Below are 23,162 nucleotides of genomic sequence, written 5' to 3'. Positions count from 1 at the left end.
ATTATACACCTCCCGCCAGAGGTCCCAGGCGGTCTCAGGACCCGGATAGCGGAGGGGTTCCTGCCTTTCTGCCTGGGCTACAATCTGCTCGGCAACGGCGGTGCCGGTAGGTTTGCTTGCATAGGATCCCATCATCGGTTTTACTGATGTCGATGTCAAAGAGAAGAAAAGGTTTCTCTTACCCGAATCTTTCGGGGTATCGAACGGTCTGTGGAGAAGGGTCACTTTCGGACGAAACACTCGGGGAGACGGTTTAGACCGAAATTGTTGCCCGCATTCTCCACCAGATGTTGCGAGAGACGAATCTCGCCATGGGCGCGAGCTCGGTTCGCGAACAGAGTCAATCGAGCTAGTGTTGGTTCGGGTTAGTATCAGTGAACTAACTTCGATCCGCCTGGCTCTGGAGCCTGCTCAGGAACCACTCCCTGCCGATCCCGGGCATGTGCACCTGGGCCAGCCCCAACTGGGCACAGGTGGGGCCAGCACCGTCCGGGCCCATCACCCGGCAAGTCCTGGCACCTGCTGCCTACACTTATTTCATTGGTAAATATCACAATTTGAATAATGCATACATAAGGAAAGCTATCAAGTGTGTATCAGTACAGACTGACTTAAGAAACTGTTTTTAAAATATTGGTGTGTTTGTTACATGTTAGTCAAGTTGACATCAGTAGAATTACACATGCTCACAAATATAAGTTGGGATATAAGGGTTGTGCGTTGGAAATGACTGAATTGTCATTAACTTATTGTCATTAACTTATTGTCATTAACTTATTGTCATTAACTTATTGTCATTAACAAGGATTTTTATAGCAATACTTTGACTCAAAAGTTGCAGTAAAAATTATATTTACCAGAAGTTACCCACATTTGTACAGATGAGTTTCATTTTCATAGTTTCTGATTTTTTTTATTTTTTTTTTTTTCAATTTTAATGCTTTGACATAGTCAAATTACTCCAGAAATTTTATAGCCAAAATTTTAGTGTAATGATGCAGTGGCAGATATTTATTTAGTAATATCCATGGTTTAGTATATTCCTTGAACAGTTTTCTTTGAGACACTCTGTGTTGCTGACAAAGGTTGAGGAATATATTTGAAGGTGGGCTGCAGTACTGTGAGAATGTTATTTCCCATATGCCTTTTTTTGGGTTTAAGTTGCTCCTGAGATCGTGGGGTTTTTGTGTCAGGCTTTTATAAATGGCACAATACTGCTTAAGGAATTTCTACTGTTTGGCAAGCTTAATGTTCCTTTTCTGCTCCCTCTGCAGGAACAGTAAAGCAGGACAGGGCATATCAGAACACAAGGTAGAGGGGAGCTGGTTGAACTCATCCTGTCGATTAAACACAAGGGGAATCACAGCCCAAGAAATTTTTTGTAGCAGTGAACAAATACAATTCAAGTCATATATCTTGTTTTATGTGAGAAATAAGAGGACATTGGAAGTGTGAGGGGAAACAAACCACAGCTGGTTGCCAGTCACTTGTGATCATAATGGATTAGTTTTGTTGAAGGAGAAGAAACTATTTAGTATTCCAAGGATCATAACTGTCATAGTTCCTGAGGAACTTGTTTTTTCTAGTTGTGAACAATATCATATTCAATTGTGCCTTAGTAAATTTAAATCTCCAGCTTAAACTACTCTCACCCTTCTAAATAAGACAATAGAGCTCATTGTGATCACCGGGTATTGTGTCTTATTTTTTTCTATTTGGAAAGCATACTTTATGAATAATAAGTTTAACAAGAACTTGAAATTTAGCCTTTATTCACATTTGAGCTTTTAACTACAAACAGTGTCCTCTTCCTCTCACTTCTTTAGCACTGCCCATTTATACTACTTTTTGTTTTCTTTCTTAGAAAATGTGGTATGTTGATTTTTTTGTTCTTTTACTGCTTCTGGGATGGGGGCAGTGGGTGGATGAAGGAAATTGATTTATAAAGAAAAAAATTGGGCTGAATTTGGTGTGAGAAGGAAGAATGGAAGGCATAGGTTATAAACCAATGTCATAAAATTACTCAACAGGCAGCCGTGAGTACAGGACCTCCCATGTGTGGATGCAGAACTGTCAGTTACAGTGGGCTAAGCATTATTGCAAGACATTTTGTATATTGCCAATGGAAGGCAGCCTTATTGTACTGAAACTTAGGGTGTAGGTTCCATTTATGATGGTCCACAGACTTGTATAAATCACTTGTGTTTGTGTAATATGTAGTGTACCATAGTTCCCAAGTAGTACATTGAAAATAATGGTTTTCTTCTTTACAGGTACAGGATGAGAATGTTTTGCTAACACTTAAAAAACTTTTGTTAAAGTGATAGGATAAAAGGACCTTTTTCTACTATAAAGCCTCTTGCATGGCTTTGTTAATTTTTAGGACCCAACTGATAGAAATAGTGGTTGTGTGGCAAATTTTTGGATTTTGCTACCTGATAGTAGTTGTGGAGTTTTTTTGGGAAGGCTGTTGGTTGTGGTGATGTCTCAGTATCTTACTTAGATCAGACAGTTTTGAATTAAATAACTTTAAATGCTAATAATGCTGTATTTAATCCATTTTGTAGATATGGAAGAGTTAATTATGTGCTGGCTCGAAGACTTGAGCTTCTACGAGAAGTTGGACGACTGCAAGAGAGTCTTGGAGTCCATGGAGATGTTTCTTACACTTGTGAAACAGCTGGCCACTTTTTCTTATACCAAGTAAGGACTGAAATACTTCTACACTGACTGTGTGACCTCAATGTGTTATGAAACACTTGGTAAAAATTGGAGTGAATTTTTCAGAATTGAGTCTAAAAAAAGCTCATATTTTTTGGTGGTTCAAAATACAGTAAACAGCTACAGCTATAATGGCAATGTATCTTACTTGTATTGCTATTGTTTTAAGTCCTGCCTGATGACTCACCAACTGACAGGCTAGCATTGCTGCTGGCAAAGCTTCTAATTTGAATTTTGTCCTTCAGATAGGAAAACCTGGGGTCTGCTTTACATTTTGGGCAAGCATTAGAGCAGCTACTTGATGATCCTGCTGGAAAGCTTTTATGGTGTAAAATGCCAGTGTGCAATTGGTTGCATAGTACATGAAATGGTGATTTTCTGTATATTTTATAGCCCACGTTTCCTTTCTATGTATTTTTTTCAGTAACATAGCCCACATTAGCAATTAGTATGGCTTAAGCAAACTTGTGAGTGGTACTTAGGATCAAATGTATACACTGTATATGTTTTTACAGAAGTTACTCTGGATTAGGTGTACTGTGGGCCTAAATATTAAATGGTATTGAACAGTAATAGGAGCACTGCTAGAGCTCATCTTCTTATTTAGTTCCCTCCCAAAGGAATCCAAGTTGGTATTTGAAACCTTCTCCCTAAGGAGAGAGAATGAAGAGATTTATGTTCTGCATTGTATTTATGGGGCAAGTTTTTTGTAGTGGGGGACTTCAGGTGTGACCTCTGTGAGAAAAGACCAGGGGCTGCTCCGTGTTGGATGCAGCTGTCTCCAACAGAGACAAAGCTGAGCCTGTCTGGTCCTTCTGTCAAAATGTCTTTGAGAAAAGGTGAATAACCATTTTGCATCAGGTGGGGGCAAAGGATGGTGTCACACCCCACCAGGTGGGTGCTGCACTGTCACATCTCACAAGGTGAGCATGGCTCCCCAGATGTGGGGGCCAAACAAAATATCACGTCCCATGGAGTGGGCACATCCCTACATCCTGCAGAGTGGGTAGGGTTTTCCAGAGTGGGGGTGGACCCAGGGAGATTCAGACTGGACCCCCTTGCTTTCTAAACTCCCTCGAAGAGGAGCCTAGGTGCAGCTGGGCACAATCCTTCTCCTCCTCTAATTAATCTCTTTTAACAACCCATTCAGTGAGATTAAGTTTGGGAATTCTCTGCACAATACTCAGGAGTAAGGTTATTATCCAGGAGGTTTGTATAAAAACACTACTTAAAAGTGGGACAACTAGCAGAATTATAAATGGTGATGCTTTCAGAGTAATGGATTTAGCAAAACTTAATAAAGCTGTAAAAGTACAGGTTGCAACAAAACTTAACAAAGCAACGAGCAGTAAAACTTAATGAAGTTAGAAACCATGTTACCTTCATGTGCCAAGATAAGGTTTGACACAGACACATGGAGAGAGAGATAAAGATAAAGAAGAGATAGAAAAGGTATCACCACCTTTGGATCCAGCAGTGATCTTGGTAGCAAGTTCAGGTCCTGTGATGGTGGGTGTGCATCCAGCATTTTGAGTGTGCCTCTTTTATTCTGCCTGACCCCACCATTTTGGGGGGAGCTTTGGCATCTCTTGGAGAGCCAGGTGTTCACTTGGACTCCAGATGGAATGACACAGCAATAACCCTTATTTCTGCACACGTGCCCTCTCCAGTGGCCTTACCCGGGGCACACACAAGATGTCACTCTGCCTCCACAGGGTGCAGCTTGCCTACCCATGTCCCTTATGGAATATGGACAGTGTCCTGCCTGTCAGGGTGGTCGTCAAACAGAGCTCCCCTTGCAAGGACAGTGTTCAGCTTATCAGGATGGCCACTAAAGGAGGGGCTGCTCTTGTGAGAATAGGGCCCTGTTTCTCAGGGTGGTTCCCCAAATGGGGGTCTCTCCTTGAAAGAACAGAGTCCAGATGGCTATCGAGTGAGGCCTCCACCCAAGCACAGTGTCCACTTTATCAGGGTGGCTGTTTTGAGACAAATGTTCTTTTTGGGATTATACAGATGGAGAGTGAGAAACAATCCTGTGCACCAAGGACAGGAGGAAAAGGAGGGGACAGGAGTTGCTCCCAACACAGGATCAGAAATTCCTCCATTGGTGATGGAGAGGCCATGGTGAATCAGGTTGTCTCCCTGCTGTCCATAGAGGGCCGTGTCTAGGCATATATCCACACTTTAGCCCATGGAAGAACTCATGATGATGGAGCAAGGTGGATATGCCCTGAAGGAAGCTGCAGCCTTTGGAAAGTCCATACTGGAGCAGGGGAGAAGTGTGAGGAGGAAGGGGTGTCAGGGATGTAGCATTATGAACTTGAGTGATAGGTCCCATTCCTCCTGCACTGCTCAGGGTGAGGAGGAGGTAGGAGACTTGGGAATGAAGGAGTGAAATTGAGCCTGGAAAGAAGTATGGAATAGAGAGGAAAGATGGTTTTGGTTTTGTCTTTGTCTTTGTTTTTCACTATCCTAGTCTATTTTTGATCAGCAATAAAATAAATTCATTTTCCCCAAATCAGATCTGTTTTGCCTTTGAATGGGACTTGCAAAGTCATATCCTTATCTTAATCTCTATCTCAAGCCTTTAGCTTTTCCGTCTTATTTTCTCCAAGGGGGAGTAAGAGATGCTGGCTGGAGGTCTGGCAGCCACCCAGGGTAAAACAACCACAGCTTCAAAAATGTCATCCTAATACAAGGTCAAATCCTAATTTAGACATACCTTGCTTTTGTGATAATTTTTTTTGTCTTAAAACTATTAGTTCAAGTCTATACCTTACAATGACTTCATGATACAAAAACATGTCAATATGGCACTTTTGTTTTTCATAGGTGATGTCTCGATGGGAGGAGTATATCAGCAAAGTGAAAGCTAAAGGTGGAAAATCACCAAATGTTACAGATGTCTCCAGTTTATTTCCTTTTCACCAGTATTTTGCAAATGCTCCTCAACCAATTTTCAAAGGCAAATCCTATGAAGAAGATATGGAAATTGCTGAAGGGTGTTTTAGACATATTAAGAAAATATTCACTCAGCTTGAGGTAGGACATGAACTGTAAGTGAATCTGGATCATCCCATAAAAAACTTCACAAAGTTCCAGAATTCTCCATTCTCCTTTATCATAAGGATATGGCCATAGAGATAAGGCCTTTATCATAAAAGGAATATATACCTTGAGGCAAGTTTATTAACTTGTAAGACATTCGTATGAGAATTTCCATCTTAGAGGAATATAGGCATATTTCACAATTGGGACAAGGGTGTAATCTGTTTTATTTTGATTTCAGGAAGCAGCCATTCTGCATGTTCCACTTTCACTGATGAGGTTACTAAGGCTGGTGCACTTATCACTGCCCCTGTGATCCTCACAGGGTCATTCTATTTACACTGAATTGCCTTTAATCGGATAACTTAGAAGTAACCTAAATATATTCTATTCTATTCTATTTTTCCCAGAATTGCTTGAAAAGTTAGGGTAAAAATGATCTTGGTATCCTTTGGTCATACTAATTGTATTGTTTTTTCCAACGTTGAATTTGATGTGATGTTATGATGCAGTAAATTAGGAAACAAAACTACAGTAAAACAATTTTGAGGGATTCTGAGAGGTTCCCTCAATCAATGGAATAGTTGTCTGCAAATTTATATATGTACGCAGGCTGTGGGGTTCTTGGGTGTGTTTTTAAAAGGTTGTTTTTTGAAATAGTGTTGGTTCCAGGTTTAGCATTAAAAAAATTATTCAGATGAGATTCTTAATGGTGGAAACCTTCATGACTTTCTTGAATAATAATAATAAGAATGGGGCCAGATAGTTTAACTGAATGGATTTTATAAGCAATAATTTTTTGTATTCTCACTTCCAAAATTTTCCTTTCTCCTCTCTAGGAATTCAGAGCATTTGAACTACTCCGTAGTGGCCTGGATAGATCCAAATACCTGTTGGTGAAAGAAGCAAAAATCATTGCCATGACTTGTACTCATGCTGCTCTGAAACGACATGACCTGGTTGAATTAGGCTTCAAAGTAATGACTATAGGATGTTACTACAGTAATTAGTTTCTGTAGTTTTCAGCCCCCTTCCTCCCTTGTATACATGTTATTTTTCTATTGTAAATCTGGATACCTAAATTATTTTGAGGTGCATTTTTAATCAGAATGTTTCAGTGTTTCAATTGAAATTGTAAACTTCTGTAAATAAAAAATGAGATCACTTTTAAGTTTGTATATACAAAATATTGTATATACAAAAAAAATTCTCTAGTGCAAAAAACTTATCTTGCTGTTGAGTTATGGCATATGGGAAGCACGTCATGTAGTTCAGCCTTCTCGGTGCAGTCCCTGATAGGTGCAGATAGATTTGCCTTTGATGTAGTAGGAATTCACCCTCTGACATTGATTTTTAGTAATACTGATGTTTTGCTTATGTAAACAGTAAAATCCTGATGTAACTGTCCCACCCATTAAAAACCAAATGAGAAATAGATGCTCTCTTTGGTAGACTGAATAACAGCATTAATTTGTATTGATTGATGGACATCTCTGCTTTTTCTTTCTCAGTATGACAACATCTTAATGGAAGAGTCTGCTCAGATTCTGGAGATAGAAACCTTTATACCTCTCCTGTTGCAGGTTAGACCTGAATTATAAAACATACCACAGATTATAATAGATGAGTCTGTGTTCTTGAACAGTATAGAATGTTGAAGTGAAACTATGTAGTGTGGAGAAAGTCACCTAGAACTGATGCCTGCTATTTGAGTAGAGAGGAAAAACTTTCACATTGTTTTATATAAGTTGCTTATCCTTGGTTTTTAATATTATGGAGTAAGCTATTAGGTTCTAAATATGGTGCATTTCTTGATTAAATGACAGTATTAGAAGTCTTTACTTTCGAAAATAATAAATATTTATGTATATATATTTATGTATAATATATTTATGTAGCCTAGGTCCTAGCTTGTAACTTTTATTCTTTCTCTTCTAATAATGATCAATGTTAGTTTTAATTATTATTAGAATTAGAATTATTAGTTCTGATGAAGAATTTCTGTCGTCCTGTCTGCTTGTGCTGTTTGGTCAGTTTCAGTCAAGATTAAAAGAGATGGAGAGATAGCAAGTACCTGCAACTTTCAGGAGAACTGCAGCCAAGTAGAGAGCAGACATTTTAATTGCTGCTAAAACTCCAAAGAAAGTAAATAAATGGTTACTGGTTCTACTTCTACTTTTGCCCAATAATCAGTCTAAACTCAACACATTTACTCAGGTTGTCTTCAGTTTTTTTGTGCTTCCAGTGAAGATTATCTGTGGTTGCTTTTAGCAGCCTGAGCTTGGGAGGCATCACTTTTGCTCTTTAAAGTGCTAGGGGATTTCATAATTAAGCAAAATGTGCTTCTCACACATCTGTGTCTGCTATCTCTGCAATCCCAGATTATCACAAGATAAAATCTCACCCTCAGGAAGTGAAATATGGGCTCCCTCAGGAACTCTGAAAATTCTTTAGCTGCAAATCAGAAGCTGATATATGGCAAGTCTGAAGTAAAACTGAAGACAGTCTGTACTGTTGATTTGATTCTAAATCTCTAGTGGCTTTCTGAAAAATACACAGTCTGCATTTGCTCATATTCTAAAATTAAGATTCCTTTCATAAGCTTTGCCTGGAGCAGATATTTTCATCGAAAAGCAATAATTTTAAGTCCTCTAGAAAACCACAATCCCAGCTTTTGAAAATAACAGAAAATTAGTCTCAATTGAAAAAGGCGTAATGGAAACTCCATGAAACATTTGAGGTATTAGTAATTGCAGCTGTTATTTTTTCACTTCAACAATGGAGAGCAGAATACAATTGCAGAAAAGTAACTCAATATGGGCTTGGTGCACAAAAGGATGTGCATGTCCAACTAAGCCATATTGCTGTTAAAGCCCAAGTCCTGTTCTCAGTTGCTGTGTAACTGTAGGTTTTTAAGTTTTAGGGATGTTAATGTAGTCCTTTAATATCTTCTTAATATGTTAAAGAGTGCTGAGTTCTGGTAATTCTGAGCAGGTGGGAAACTAATTCACTCTGTAAACCCCAAATGCTTCCTGAACTCTGAAGAGGAGCACATACTTCTCCATTTTGTTTGAGGTGTTCAGAGACCAAAATTCTGTTGGATAAGGCTTGTCAAAAATGATAAAACATGACAGTCTAGCTCTTTCCTTTTCATTTAATAGTTCATCAAATACTTATAATAATACAGTTAAGTAGACCTGGCTGCTTTCTCTCCTGCAGGCTTATTGAGTCCTCACTGTAGTCTCTAGACTAACATTCAATTTAGTTCTACCTGAAATGCAGGATTTCTTCTTGCTGCTTAGTTAAGTGCCCTAACTGTCAGAAAGGTATGGAAGCATAAGTTGTCCTGTAGGTGGCTTGTTCTCTAATTAGATATTTAAATCCTCATGCATAAAGACACTAGTAGGACTTTAGGCCATTACTTTGTCATTCTGGCAGTCTTGAGTTTAAAGGTCCAGCATTACACTGCAGTACTGTGTAATGAATAAGTTCTGCATAGCTTTTACCTTGGTTTTCATTAGTTATTAATAATAATAATAAATATTATAATAAAATAAATAAATATAAAATAATAATAAAAATAAGCATCTTGATAGTATTTTACAAAAGTTTGAGAGGTGAATAACACGATGAATCAGGCTGGTGAGGGGAAATAAGTATGTAATTGGTTCCTTTTCTGGTAACGTTGCTTTTGACCTTGAAAACTATAATAGTTATGATCTTTACTTAATTTAATAGTTAACTTACCTGTTGCTTTATAAAAACAAGACTATTTAAAATGCTACTCCCTTTTTCTTATAGTAGATGGGAAAGAAGCATGTAGTTTGTAAAATGATGGCAGTTCACTGTTGCTTAAGAGCAAATGCTGAAATGGAGGGCTTAGGCTAAGACAATTTAACTATGAAGGTGTTGTAACTGAGTGCCTTGATTATATTGTAGTAGTTACTACTGTGCAATTGTTTAATTCTAGAACCCTCAGGATGGATTCAGTCGTTTGAAGCGGTGGATTATGATTGGTGACCATCATCAGTTGCCACCAGTCATTAAGAACATGGCTTTTCAAAAATACTCCAACATGGAGCAGTCCCTTTTTACAAGGTTTGTTCGTGTTGGAGTGCCAACTGTTGACTTGGATGCACAAGGAAGAGCAAGAGCAAGGTGAGACAGAGAAAATGGCATCTCGAGCTTGTAAAAAACTGCCAGGTTAAAAATTTGAAAAGCACACATAGCACTGGACTTTTTTTCCTACTGTATTTTAGTTCTACATGTTCTAGTACTTAGTTCTATTCCATTTGGTTTTGCTTAGAGTAGGAAGTCAGATTTTACTTTGCTGAATGGCAATCAGTTTTATGTCTTTTTTTTTTTTTATATAGTAAGACTCTGCTGGTGTGGGAGTACTTTAATTAAATTATATTTAAAGAAGCTTTAATAGTATTAAGTGTTTGGGGTTTTTTTTACAGATGAGATTTTTTTGCAGGAATTTCCTTCTCTAAACAAATATATTCTACTTATTCAAGTCCAAATAAAGATTTGCTTTATTTGGCCTTGGGTATATTGTATTTCCTTTATGGGTAGAAAAGGATAATTTTGTTATTTCAGCAAAGCTTCAGCTTTGACTGATTCGAGACAATCAGGAATTACACACAAGAGAATAACACCTTTTTAATATTACAAAATACTGTTTTCCCTGTAGTAAGATAGTTTTTCTTTTTATCCCTGTATTTGTAATTTCATGGTGGTAATATAAATGTCAAATTTATTTATTGTCTGAAGTGTATGTTTTGTGGTGTCACATTAACAAGGAAAAATAAAATCAAAGAAGATAAAATACATCTATATAATACCTTGCTGCTTAAAGTTTAGTTTTAAATCCTAATTTTTTTAGGCAGAAAGTGGAATGAACAATGTATAGGAGAACTTCAGGGTTTTTATGTAATAAATGTTGGTGTATGTTGGAATATTATTTTCTAGACAAATGAATAACAGTTACTTTCAGTATAATTTTTAAAATGTGATTTATATTTCAGTATGATAAGTTCATTCTGTCATCTACTGTTCTGTAACATCTCAGAGATCTTCCTAGAGATAAGAGAAAATTCCTTCACTTTTCAGTCTTAATCAAAGGTCTTTCCTGTACCTTCCTTCTCTTTTCTTCTGATCATAGGTATCTTTCCCATGAAATATCTGGTACTTTATCTGGTCTATATATTGCTGTGCATTTTTAATGGAAGCATTTTTTGTTATATTAGCATTCCTATAGATATCAGATATGATTCAGAATTCTGTAAATTTTGTTTGCTTCCATTCATGTTTCAGGTTTATACATGGCAATGCAGAAAATAATAAATTTCTTTTTGCAGTAGGCAGCTTTACAGCAGGTAATGCAGAAAATCCCTTTTCACTTACTCCTTCCTTTTTGTAAAGAAGCATTAATACTGCTTAAATTTTGTTAGTTATGAAAATTTCTACTGGATTTCTTTGCAAAATCTCTACCTTTCAGGGTAGAGCTGATCAAATATAACATGCTTAGGGGCAAGTGTGCTGCACTCAGCTTTCTAAAAAGAAGTGAAATCTGAAATTTTCTGTGAGAGAGAACCAAACAGAATCAAAACCTAAAACAGAGTTGCTGGGTAGATTGTACAAATATATATGTATATCCAGCAATAATATTTTTTTCATTGAAAACTTACAGAAACATTAATTTTCAGAGCTAGGGGTTATGTGCATCTGAACCATTTTGAGTGAGTTCAGGAACCACTTTAACTATTTGTGCTGTTTCTGTGGTTTTGAACAGTTTGTGCAACCTCTACAACTGGCGGTACAAGAATCTGGGTAACCTGCCTCATGTGCAGCTTCTGCCAGAGTTCAGAACAGCCAATGCTGGCTTTTTATATGACTTCCAGCTGATAAATGTAGAAGACTTCAACGGTGTAGGAGAATCTGAACCCAATCCTTATTTCTATCAGGTAAGAGAAATCCTAAATATATGCTTTATTAATCTAAATATGGTTTATTAAATCTGCAGTGAAGACAGACGTGGGTTTTTTTCAATGTTAAAATGCAGCAAACTGATGTTTAATTTATGTTTGTAGATAATTCAGTCATCTTTATACATGTTTTTTTCTCATTTTAATGTTTTGAATGTTGAAAATAATATACTTTCTGCTTAAAGTAGATGACTTTACTTGATATCTGTGTTTACTCTGTTTTAGTAGGACTGGGATTTGGTAAATCAGTTGAATCATTATGAAATGTTTTGAGTATGGCAAATTAAAGTCTATTGTAGTCCAGCTGTGCTGCCATGACAGTGAAATAAACAGTAAGATTCCTCCTGCACATGAAGGATCAAAGTTTGGTCTGTGGCACGTATTTGAGTTGAAGAGTCACTGTATTGATTTGACCTACATGTGAGAATGCTAAAAAGCTCATTCTTAAAAAAATGAAACAGTACTGTAAGGAATATACATACAGGGCAGAGAGACATAGAGGCTGAAATAAATTGCAAAAAAACCTCAGCCTTGGAATTTCTCAACTAAATTTGCAGATTAAGCCGTCAACAGCAGCCCCCATGTGTAGGAAAACCTTTTACACTTGTAATGAGATGCCCACATTTTCAGTTCTCTTATTTTTCTTGCTTTAAAAGCAGTGATGAAACAAACTCCTATGCCTAAATCACCAGTTTGGGTTCCAGAAAAGTTCAACACTGAAGCTATGTGCAAGCTAATGTGTTTAATTCAAACACAGAATTAACACTTCTAATGTAGTGTTAAATTATATAATATACCACAGTATACAAATTGCAGTATATAATATACTAACAGTATATTTTAAGATGATAATATTACTCATTTTTTCATTGTGAAGATCATTAAGAATTAAACAAGTCTGCACTTTTAGAAAGAGGACAGTTTTTTGGAGGGGAGAGTAAGAATACTCACACAGAGACACAGAACACCTCTATTATTACCACAGTGCTGTAATAAGCAAACTCTTCTGATACTTCCTGCAGTTTTGTTTGGTGTTTTTTGTTTTGGTTTGTTATTAGTCTTGAAAATGAGAACTATTAGCAGAGGATGTTGGTTGTATTGTATGTTGTCCTCATGAGATACTGGATTGCCACCAAGTATTATTTCTTCTTTCCAGAATTAAAGGGGATTACCATTTGTAGAATAGCTTTACACTCACAGTGTGTTTGTTATGCCTGGCAACTGTGTTTGCAAAGTAAAGCAGAGCCCACTTAATAAGAAAAAATAAATGGGGCTGGCATGTCCAGCTTAGTCAAACAGAGTGGGGATAAGATTCCCCATACAAACAGAGCAGAAATAAATGTTGACAATTGTGAACAACTTTTTAATGTGGAAGATAATTTTTATTGACAGAAAATGGCTTTAAACAGGCTATGAATAACTTCAGTCTGGAAATAGGACAAAGCTTCCTATAGCCAGAAGAGTGCTGCTTTGGAACAGACATTATTTATTATAAATAATAGCACAGGAAAAAAGTTACAAAATAACATCTGGTCATTTGCAATTGAATAGGAACAGACTCAGTCGAAATAACTGGTTTTGATTATCCAGATGACTGTCTCCTAATTAATAGTTGAAAAGAGTTAAGTTACTTTAATTCAAGTAGTTCTTCCTTTCAGCTTACTGAAGAGCCACTCGTTGCAACATTTTTGTGTGGTGCCTATTTAGAGGCTTGTTTTATTGGTGCCAACTGTTTTTTAAACCCTGATCTTCGTATCTGTAGATTACCAGCTTCTGACACTTTTTAACAAATAATTATTCCATGATTTTACATGAAAGGTGTATTTTTGCCATTTAAGCTTTTAGAAGGAAAATACTATTGGTTTTGGTTGAGTTCTGTAACTATACAGAAGACGGCAGTTCCTTTGGCCAAGGTATAACCATATAAATGCTTTAAAAAAAAAAGTATAAGTATTTAGTAGCTGATAGATATAACAGTATTTTTAATTAATATATTTAAGAAATTTAAGAGTTTTTTAAAATTAAAGCTTGTTGAAATAAAACTGGGACCTTTTGAATAAATATGGAAAAAGTCAAAGACTAACAGTAGTATTTACAGAGGTATTTTCAATGTTAAGTTATTAAACCTACTTGTGGTTGTGTTATTCTCTCAAAATGGCTTTTATTAAGTAAGCAAAGAAACATCTGATCTGGAGACATCCACTGAGATGCATCTGGTTTCAGCAATGAGGTATTTGTTTAAATACATGGCAATGATGTATTGTGTTTTATACTTTCCAACCTTACCAGTTGAGTAACCTTTTTTTATTTTTTTTCTTTCTCTTTTTAACTTAAGAATCTTGGTGAAGCGGAGTATGTTGTGGCAGTCTTCATGTATATGTGCCTGCTTGGTTATCCTGCAGACAGGATAAGTATCCTGACAACATACAATGGACAGAAACACCTCATCAGGGATGTCATTAATCAGCGTTGTGGAAATAATCCACTGATTGGGCGGCCAAACAAGGTGACTTTGAAAATATATCAGTCATTAGACAGGTTCTGGTTTGTTTTTAAATTGCAATCTTATAGTATGGACTATTTTAATAAATTCACAGAATTCTGTGCAAGTATTCCCTGGTTAAGTGCCCATTTATTTATCTACATTCTATGGCACTTCATAGAGTAGGGCCCTCATTTCTGACTGTTTGTAATTTGACATACAAACAAACTGAAGTCAGTGAAGTTTAAAGGTTACAGACTACATAAGGCTGAATAGCTCTTTTCTTTGTCATTCATTTTGTCATTTAAAAAAATAGATCAACAAAGCAAACAAAAACCTAATCAAAACCTACATCTTTAGGAAGATCTACTCAGAATGGGAATGATTTGATAAATGTTCTGATGCTGAATCTAGTGAAAAAACAAAAAAGCATAGTTATAAAAATCTGATACTAATTCTGCAGGTGAAAACTCATAAAACCGGTGTTTTTCCACAATGTTTTGGTATGAGCACCCTGCTGTTAGCTGTCTAAATTTAAAAGTAGTACACAGTCAGACACAAGCTCCTCCCCACATTGCTCAAAAAGAACAGGCTGATGATTTCTGGCTAGAGGCCTGTTTCTCTTCCCATTTACTGCAATCTCAATCTGAAATGAATATTAAAATCTTTGTGTCACTTTTTTAGTATAATGGCAGAGATTAACCTGCAGAGTTTTTTTTCTTTATTTTTGATTCTCTAGGTAACAACTGTGGACAGATTCCAAGGTCAACAAAATGATTATATTCTCCTTTCACTAGTGCGTACCAAAGCTGTCGGCCACCTTAGGTATGTCAGAAGATTCTCTTGTGGGGTCATTACACTATGGTTTCTGTATGAGAAAGATGTTTATAGTGCATTATCCAAAAGTGTTCAATTCTCTGAGTTGTAGGAGAAATTAAGTTTAATGCAAAGCATTGAATAAGGTCAGATATGTTTTCTTTTATAACTCTCTGGTACCCTCTTCACAACCATTTCATCCTTTACTAATGGCTCTTATACTGTATTTATATTATTGCCTATAGGCTGAAGTTGGTTTCACAGTAGTGGAACAATAGGAATGTAACGGCTGGTGGAAAAATTGAAGGCTTAAATTTTCTCATAGATTCTTGACTGTAAGCAAGCTTTTTTTTTGTTTTGTGTCAGAAGTATTTCATCACTGCAAGTTTTACCATGATGTGTAGTTTAAAATGTTTGCACTTCAGTTTTGGGGTGGGGATGGAGGAAGACTTGTGTATTCAGCAGAATTCGATGAGTTGCCCAACTCATGTTTATGCATTCAGGGATACAAAAATGCTATTGTGGTTTGTTCTTGGTGTAAATATTTACCTCTGAAGTCTAGGAAAATACCAAAGGGTGTTTTTTTCATATCATTATCAATACAGTTATCCCTCTTTTATATAATGCTTCTAGGATTTGGTAGTTACTGAAACAGTATGTAGGGAAAACAATATAAATTACTTTGTTTGTTTTTTGAAGGGATGTCCGACGCTTAGTTGTTGCCATGTCAAGAGCCAGGCTTGGGCTTTATATCTTTGCAAGGGTATCACTTTTTCAGAACTGCTTTGAGCTAACCCCAGCTTTCAGCCAACTCACAGCTCGGCCACTTTACCTCCATATTGTTCCCACAGAATGTTTTCCAACAGCAAGACAGGTAAGAACATCAGGTCTGAATTTTGCTATCTGTAATGGGTTTGTGTGTTTGCCCATCTTTTTTGAATGGGCTCTAAGAGATGGGACTTTATTGTCTGCTAAACCAGTGTCCCTTGGATAATGATGTCCCTGTAACCTTTATCGTGATGTGCACCAGCTGTTTTTACCTCATTTTTTAAAAAAATCTTATCACTGTAACTTTGTTCCTGCTTTTTCCCAAGTTCTGTCTGTGTGAGTGATTCTGTATTTTTATTTAATGTGTTACATTCTTTTTCAAGACCAAAAATACGTTAGTTTAAAAAAAACCCAAACAACCAAAAACCAATGCCACAGAAGGCTAATCACTTCCTATTAAAAAATGTAGAATTATATTTGACTGAGTAAATCAGGATAACCAATGAACTTTTTTTTTTTTTCATATTGGGTTCAGAATCAAAAGATCTTTGTTTCTGAGCTAGGCTCATAAATACCAAAATGTATTTTGTAATAGTAGGTTTTTAGGGGAAAACGTTTGTGTTAAACTGTGAGAGGATCAAAGGACAGGACATACATATTGGGTTGCTAAGAGAAGAAATGGAGGAGCAAATCTGCTCTGCTTCCTGAAGCTTTGGGAGAGGGTGCTTGCTTGAACTCAGAATTCAGTTACAGATTTTTCCCTATCTTAAGTGTTGTTGAAAAGTTTGGGAGGGAGCCCTTGAGCTGAAGTACTGAGGTCTGCTGTGCAACTAAGCATCTGTGTGCAAGAAGCAGCTGGATACTGTCAGACAAGTGCACTATTTGTGCCTTTAATATGTTAAATGACTCAAGTCCAAAATGTACTTGGTGGAGTCAACATCAGAACCCAGCGTTTACTTGAAATTCAGCCTTGAATTTTTTTCATTGGGCTGCAGTATTATGATTAATACAGTTCCCCCAAATGCAAGACCTCTGTCCCTATTGTTCCAAACAATTCAGCTATTTTTTTCTTTTTTAAACCATTATTTAACTATTTGGTGTTTATGTCTTCTAATATAGTTGAATAACCTCTGAATAATGATTGTTACACTTTGCTTGCTGTGTGCCTCTTTTTCTTCTTCCTTAGAATGGAGAACGACCATCTCACCAAATACATGTTATTAAGAACATGCCTCAAATGGCTAACTTTGTATACAATATGTACATGCACATGATACAGAGCACACGCCACTATCAACAGGTAAGGACCCTCTAACTTATAGGAGATCTCAATTTAAAATAGAATTGATTTTTAGGAAGTGGCGCGAGATGCTGTTGAGTTTTGAGACTGTTGATGTTATGTTTAAAGTTCAAGAAGGTTTTGTGACTGGGAGTGAGACTGTTGAGGTCTTTAAAATCCTGCAGTAGCAAGAGCTGCATCTTTCAGTAATTAAGGCCCTAAAACCAGCAGAAATTGATGCCAAGTGCTAGATATGGCTCTGTCTGAGTCCATAAATTCTTAATTGATTACTAAAGAACTAGTCTGTCCACTGTTTATTGAAGTAAACTTGGGTTTTATGTGGTGTTACAGCACCACTGCAGAGTGCAATAAAAGTTTTGTAGTGGAGGTTTTCATGACAGGGCTGCAGTCTATAGAAAGACCAGGTCATGTCTTGGAACCATTCTAAGATTTTGTTCTTCTGAAGGATTTTCAAAAGACGAAAAAAATTATGGTGTAGGAAACTACTCTGTTAGCTGGATGAGCATGGCTCTGTATCCTTTAACAGATTAGCCCAAGATGCCTCTCTATGAAATCTGTGTTCTATTCTTTAGTGCAAGGACTTTTCTCTGTCACCTCCTCTTGCTTCCTTCTCCCAGTGACTATTTCATCTAACATGACAATGTAATTCGTAGGGAGCAGAATCCAAAACTTCTCCTATAATTGAATGTCAGACTTTCAGATAGAAAACTTATTTTCCTCTGCAGTTCTTCTCCAGTGAATCTTGGAATTTTTTTACATTTTTTTTTTTCTTCTGGGAAGGATAGATTGAGCCTAAATTGAAGCATTTTGCTACCCAGAAGAAGCCTTTGCCAGGTATAAAAGATTTTTTCTCTCTCTTTTGGAGAAGTGTTTTAATTATCTAGCTGCTATAAAGAAAAGGGGATAGAGAAAGAGGAGTGACACTACTAAACAATCTCTTCTTATAATTTTTTTTTTTTTTTTAAGTAGTGAAAACTCACACTGTTTTGTTAGAAACCCAGTCCTGTAAGCACAAGACTTGTTTTGGAGCCAGTGTGTCTAATGTAGTGGGACATCTCTTAACTGTGCCAGTCCTATGTGATGAAGACTCAGTGGGCTGTGCAGTTGGTCACCTACAGATGGAAATGAGTAGCCCCCTGAAAAGTTTATATATATCCTGAAAACCTGATGGTAGCATCTAAATTTTATCAAAAGACTGGTGTGCTTGGTTCCTTAATGCTGATCAAATATGGACCTGATCCTTTTGCCAATACTGGTTGTTCTTTTCAGCATCCTCATCCATTGCTAGCTAAAACTAATCACAAAACTGCTCGTTTCCTACTGTGACAATGAATCATATTCTCCTTGGCAGGAGAAGCCAAAAAGTAAACTACAAAAATAAATAATGCATGCATTAAATTTCTCATACCCTATTTAGTACAACATGGTATTTTCCTTTGCTTTTTACACGGCTCTCGACAGTAGGAGCCACAAAGCACAACACACATCTAACTAAATCAAAGAAGAAATCAGAGTTTGTCTGATGCATTAAGAATGTATCTTTGTATTTAAAGGATCTCTGGTCTTGAAATGCACTTTTTCTGTGAACAGATGGATTATAGGAACCAGTATGATAACTTTAAAGTCTAGGAAAAAAATCTTTTTCATATCTCTGCTGGTAGTCATAATAGCTTCACAGATTTGCCTGTGCTTGTCAGAAATTTGTAATATTAGTGTCATCTAATTGAAGATAAGACTTCACTGTAATTAAACACTTAATTTGTCATGTAAAGCCAAGTTGCCTTCAGGAAAAACAAAACTAAACAATGATCTGTGGGAGGTTTATGAAGCTTTTTTTTCATTAAATTCATCACAATATTTAAAGGAAATGTCCATCATGTCATTAAATAATGTCAGGCTACAAGAAATACGAATGTTTCTGTACAGCCTGAAGCCGTGTAGCTCTCATCTCTACTTTTCAGCTCACTCTGTTCTTGCTAATTTTTTTCCAAAGTCTGTAATGTGGCTACCATTGCTGCTTACAATATTTTGCAAACTATATTCTTGCTTGTGAACAAAAACTTTGAAATTCTATGTGGAAAATTTCTAAGCATTGCTTTAACTGTTACTGGAACTTCTACACTCACAGGTGTGAGTGAAACCTGTGGAAGTACAGATAATGTTCACACAGTGTTTTAGATGTTTCAAAGGGAAATTACTGGAATGAGTTGTTAGAGACTCCTGTAAAAGGCCTCAAAAAGGAAGCTAAATATATCAAAGAGTTTGAAATTGTAATAGATGAGATTGTTAGGAATGTGCTTGTAGGAGAAATTTACCATAGCCTATTACTTGTCTGGCTTTTGGGGATAATCAAACGTGTTTGCTATCCTTGAATTGGAAGTCAGGAGTTTTTATCACCCTCTTTTGGACAAAAAATGTGTCCCATAAGACCCATTTGTGAGTGAAGATTATTCTTGCCTTTTTTTGTTACATTGGAGTCAAGTGCCTACAAGTGATTAGGTTTTCTAAATTTTAGCAGTTCTGAATTGAGTGTTTGTAACTTGCTATCTAAGGCCAAATCTTAAACATAAGGGGACCAGTTCAAGCTGAAATAGCGCCCAAATAAATTAATTTGTTTTAAAAACTGAAAATATTTTCTTTTTAATCATCTAGCGCTTACTGCCCCCACCTGCTATGATTGAAGAAACTGAAACTTCTCAGCCTCAAGAGACTGAACTAGAAGGTGAAGTGCAAGGCATGCAGGAAGATGTAGAAGAAGAAGAAAATAAGGTAGGGGAAGAAACAGTAAAGGAAGGAGACCTGAAGGTGGCCGAAGTGGATGAACATCGAACAATGCCAGAACACCCTGGAAGAGACAGTGACAGTGGAGACAGTGAACCTGAGAATGAGACTGAAAAGTGATCCATGTGATATTTGTCCTCTACGTGTTTTGGAAAATGGACAGGGATAAAACCTGTTAGAAATGTAGTTGCTATTTTTACATTAACTTTTATAAATCATCGCCTGTGTAATGTGACCTGTTCCATATATTTTTCACTGAATGCTTTCTGGACAGGCAAAACATTTCACAATCTCCTTTTCATAAGTTGTTCAGTAAAGATGCTTTTTATACCAGTTTTGTTTATTTGACCTTTAATTCAGTCCCCGTGTTACCCACTAAACTTCACTGAATACCCATGTTCAGTAGTAGTAGTCAGTCTTTATTGTTTCCTTAATATTTTGCCATGGAGAATTCCTTACGCAGAGCTGTGCTCGTAGGTGCTGAGATGGTATTTTGGTTATAGGCTTAAGGTTCACTAAGATATGTATTTATAGGTCTGAGAAGTGTGATTTACCACAGGACTTTGAAATGGTTAAAAGCTTTATTGAATTGGGACTGTAGCAGGTTTTCAGAGTTTCATAATGCCCAAGTACGTGTAGCAGTTTCTCATTCTTGAATTTCTGCTGCTGTTTTTAAAGGATGCAGCTTTTCAACAGTGCTGGTTTTTTTAATTAGTGCCTTTTAATAAACTTGTTTGTTTTAGAGGGAAACAGTAATTCCTCAGGATAAAGCTATGGGGGGAAATCAAATGAAAGTAGTTCCCTGAACAAAAGATTTGCAAAACATATTATAGTGATACTAATGACATAATGGTTAAGTGAGTTTTCAAGGTAACATCCAAGTGCACATCTTCCATAAAGTGATCAGAGAGATGTTTTCCCTGGCTCATTAAGAATACCTGCCAACTTGGCAAATTATTCAATGGTTCAATGAGACTTACAGATTGTAGATTTTCAAATTATTGCAGCTGTGAAGCTGCCAGAATGACTTCCTCACTAAATTCACTAGAGAATGATTAACTTCAGTGCTATTGGTAAAAGCTTGTAAGTTTTTTATTTTTTGTAATATTTTTGTAGAATAATAAGAAAAAAAAAGAAAAGGAAAAAAAAAAAAGTAGAGTAAGCCAAGCTCCATAAAGCACTTCTACTGCATACTTGTGTGTGTATGCTGAGATCTCATCTGCCTCTCCCCCTAAAATCATTGTGATCACCATAGGCTGGGTGGGAACTCAGGAGTAATAAATCCCATTAACTGCTAGTGGTAGGCAGTGTTCTCTTATGATTTCCATTCACAAAAATCAGGTTTTCTGCAGCAAGAAAACTAATTTGAGCAGAATGTGTGTTCCCTCAATGCTTGTTTTGATTGGAGGGGAGTGTACTGTCTACTGGCCAATTGTCTACTTGGGGACAATGAATATTGGAGTGTTGCACTTTCAGTGATAAGTTCAATGCAGGAACATCCTCACATTCTCATAGGGTCAAATAATTCAGGACCTTCAGGCCATACCTGAGTAGCTCACCTGAGGCTTATTATCTTTGTTTTCTAGACTGATTTCTATATATATTTGTGTCATTTATTATGCTTTTGTATTTTAGGAAGGAAAAGAATTCTGGGCAGTTGTTTGGGGTTTTTTTTCTTCTAAAAATGGATGATTTAACTCAGAGATGCTATCAATAATTAGATAAAATCACTATCAGCAAGCACCCAAAGATGAAAGAAGCTTTGAAGACCTTTGGGTCAAACATAGTTTGGTCTGTGACCACACCTGCCTGTGTGGTTATAGGTTAATGATTGGACTTGATCTTTAAAGTCTTTTCCAATCAAAAGATCTATGCTGGGTTCCATGTGCAGGCCCCAGGTGTACATGGTCACCTCTGGCTCAGTCCTTGTTGAACAGCCAAGTATGGAGTTTTCTTAGACTGAGTGTTCTAAAGTGGTTGGAGTTGTAATGAAGACTGTCTGGCCAAGGGGCAGTAAGAGGCAATCGAACTGCAAACAATTGCAAAAGCTTGAGCAGTCTTAATATCTTATTTTCTGAGGGACCAGGCACCATCTGTAAAAGAGATGGAAGGTTTTGTTGAGTTGAGCTGAGAAAAGGATTCATGAGCCTTGCTGCCATATTCCATATGTTGCACGTTACTTTTTTTCAGGAATGTGATAGCATTAGGATAGTAGATTTTCAATGGTTTGGAAAACCATGCTTTTCTTGTAGTAGTGGTTGGAGAGCTTATGAGGCTTTGATTTGGAGTACAAGGTCAAGGGTTTGGGGCTTTTTCCCCAAAAAGCTTTTCAGTTCTCTCTCTCATTTTTGGTAAAGGATGAACTTTGTCTTTTCCACAAAAATTATTTTTACCTTCTATTTACATTTTCTTGTAAGAAACAGTAGATGGGAGTAGTGAAGCAGTCTAAAGCTATAATTTTTATCTACAAGGTTTGGTTTTCAATGTCAATATTTACTTGGGATTTAGGGTCCCCTTCTGTTGTCCCTGTCTTTATTCTAGTGAACAAGATGATCCAGTTGAAATTTGAATTGAATTTTTTTAAAGGCATATACAAATGCAACTATTTTTAAAAGACAAACTCCTAAGCAAGTGAAAAAAACCAATTGTTAAAATAGCTTTAAAGTAATTCTGTTCATGTATTATTGCAAAGAATTATTATAGCACTCCATAAAAATCTAGAGAACAAAATCTGTGGAGACAATATCCTTTAAGTGTATAAAGCATAGAAAATGCTTTTCCTTTTATTGTTCCAAAGCCATGTAATTAAAAAAAACCCATGCAGGACTTTTTGAGTGAAACTGAAGAACTATTAATGTTTTTTCTTCATATTTATTTAGCCAATGCTTCCATTGCTGCTTATTTTTCCTCTGTTACACCAAGCACTCAGGCACTGCTTTCCAGAAATAGAGTCTAGTTTTGAAGTAGCTCTGCCCTTGGACTCCATTTTCTGCTGAGATGAAAATGATACTGTAATTCAGGGTACGTTTCATTTCTATAACAGAAAAACAAAGGCAAAGAGCAATTTACTTAGGATTCTGTCATCCATAAATAGCTGAGATAGTACTATATAAAAGCCCCTTTCCATCTGTGACTTGGAAATAACACAGTAAGTTCAGGTTTAGGCAGGATCAAAGAAAATGCTTCTGTAACACTCTCAGAGCATGGCTTGCTTTTTTTTTAGTCTGTGTGGGGCTTTAAAACAGGTTGGCAGTGAAAA

General features: G+C 36.6%; 1 protein-coding gene across 1 annotated transcript in view; it reads left to right on the top strand.

Annotated features, from left to right (window-relative positions):
* Positions 1–20,300, top strand: part of AQR (aquarius intron-binding spliceosomal factor) — a 58,635-nt gene extending 38,335 nt beyond the window's left edge. The window contains exons 25-35 of the mRNA XM_071744295.1: positions 2,568–2,703; positions 5,554–5,763; positions 6,609–6,746; positions 7,281–7,352; positions 9,740–9,927; positions 11,564–11,735; positions 14,092–14,262; positions 14,978–15,063; positions 15,754–15,928; positions 17,009–17,122; positions 19,775–20,300. Of these exons, the coding sequence (XP_071600396.1) occupies positions 2,568–2,703; positions 5,554–5,763; positions 6,609–6,746; positions 7,281–7,352; positions 9,740–9,927; positions 11,564–11,735; positions 14,092–14,262; positions 14,978–15,063; positions 15,754–15,928; positions 17,009–17,122; positions 19,775–20,023 (1,711 nt within the window). The 3' untranslated portion in view covers positions 20,024–20,300. The remainder of the gene's footprint in view (positions 1–2,567; positions 2,704–5,553; positions 5,764–6,608; positions 6,747–7,280; positions 7,353–9,739; positions 9,928–11,563; positions 11,736–14,091; positions 14,263–14,977; positions 15,064–15,753; positions 15,929–17,008; positions 17,123–19,774) is intronic.
* Positions 20,301–23,162: the final 2,862 nt, after the last annotated feature.

Source organism: Heliangelus exortis, chromosome 5 (genome assembly GCF_036169615.1).
Source record: "Heliangelus exortis chromosome 5, bHelExo1.hap1, whole genome shotgun sequence".
Lineage (NCBI taxonomy): Eukaryota > Metazoa > Chordata > Aves > Apodiformes > Trochilidae > Heliangelus > Heliangelus exortis.
This window is presented reverse-complemented; position numbering and strand designations above follow the sequence as displayed.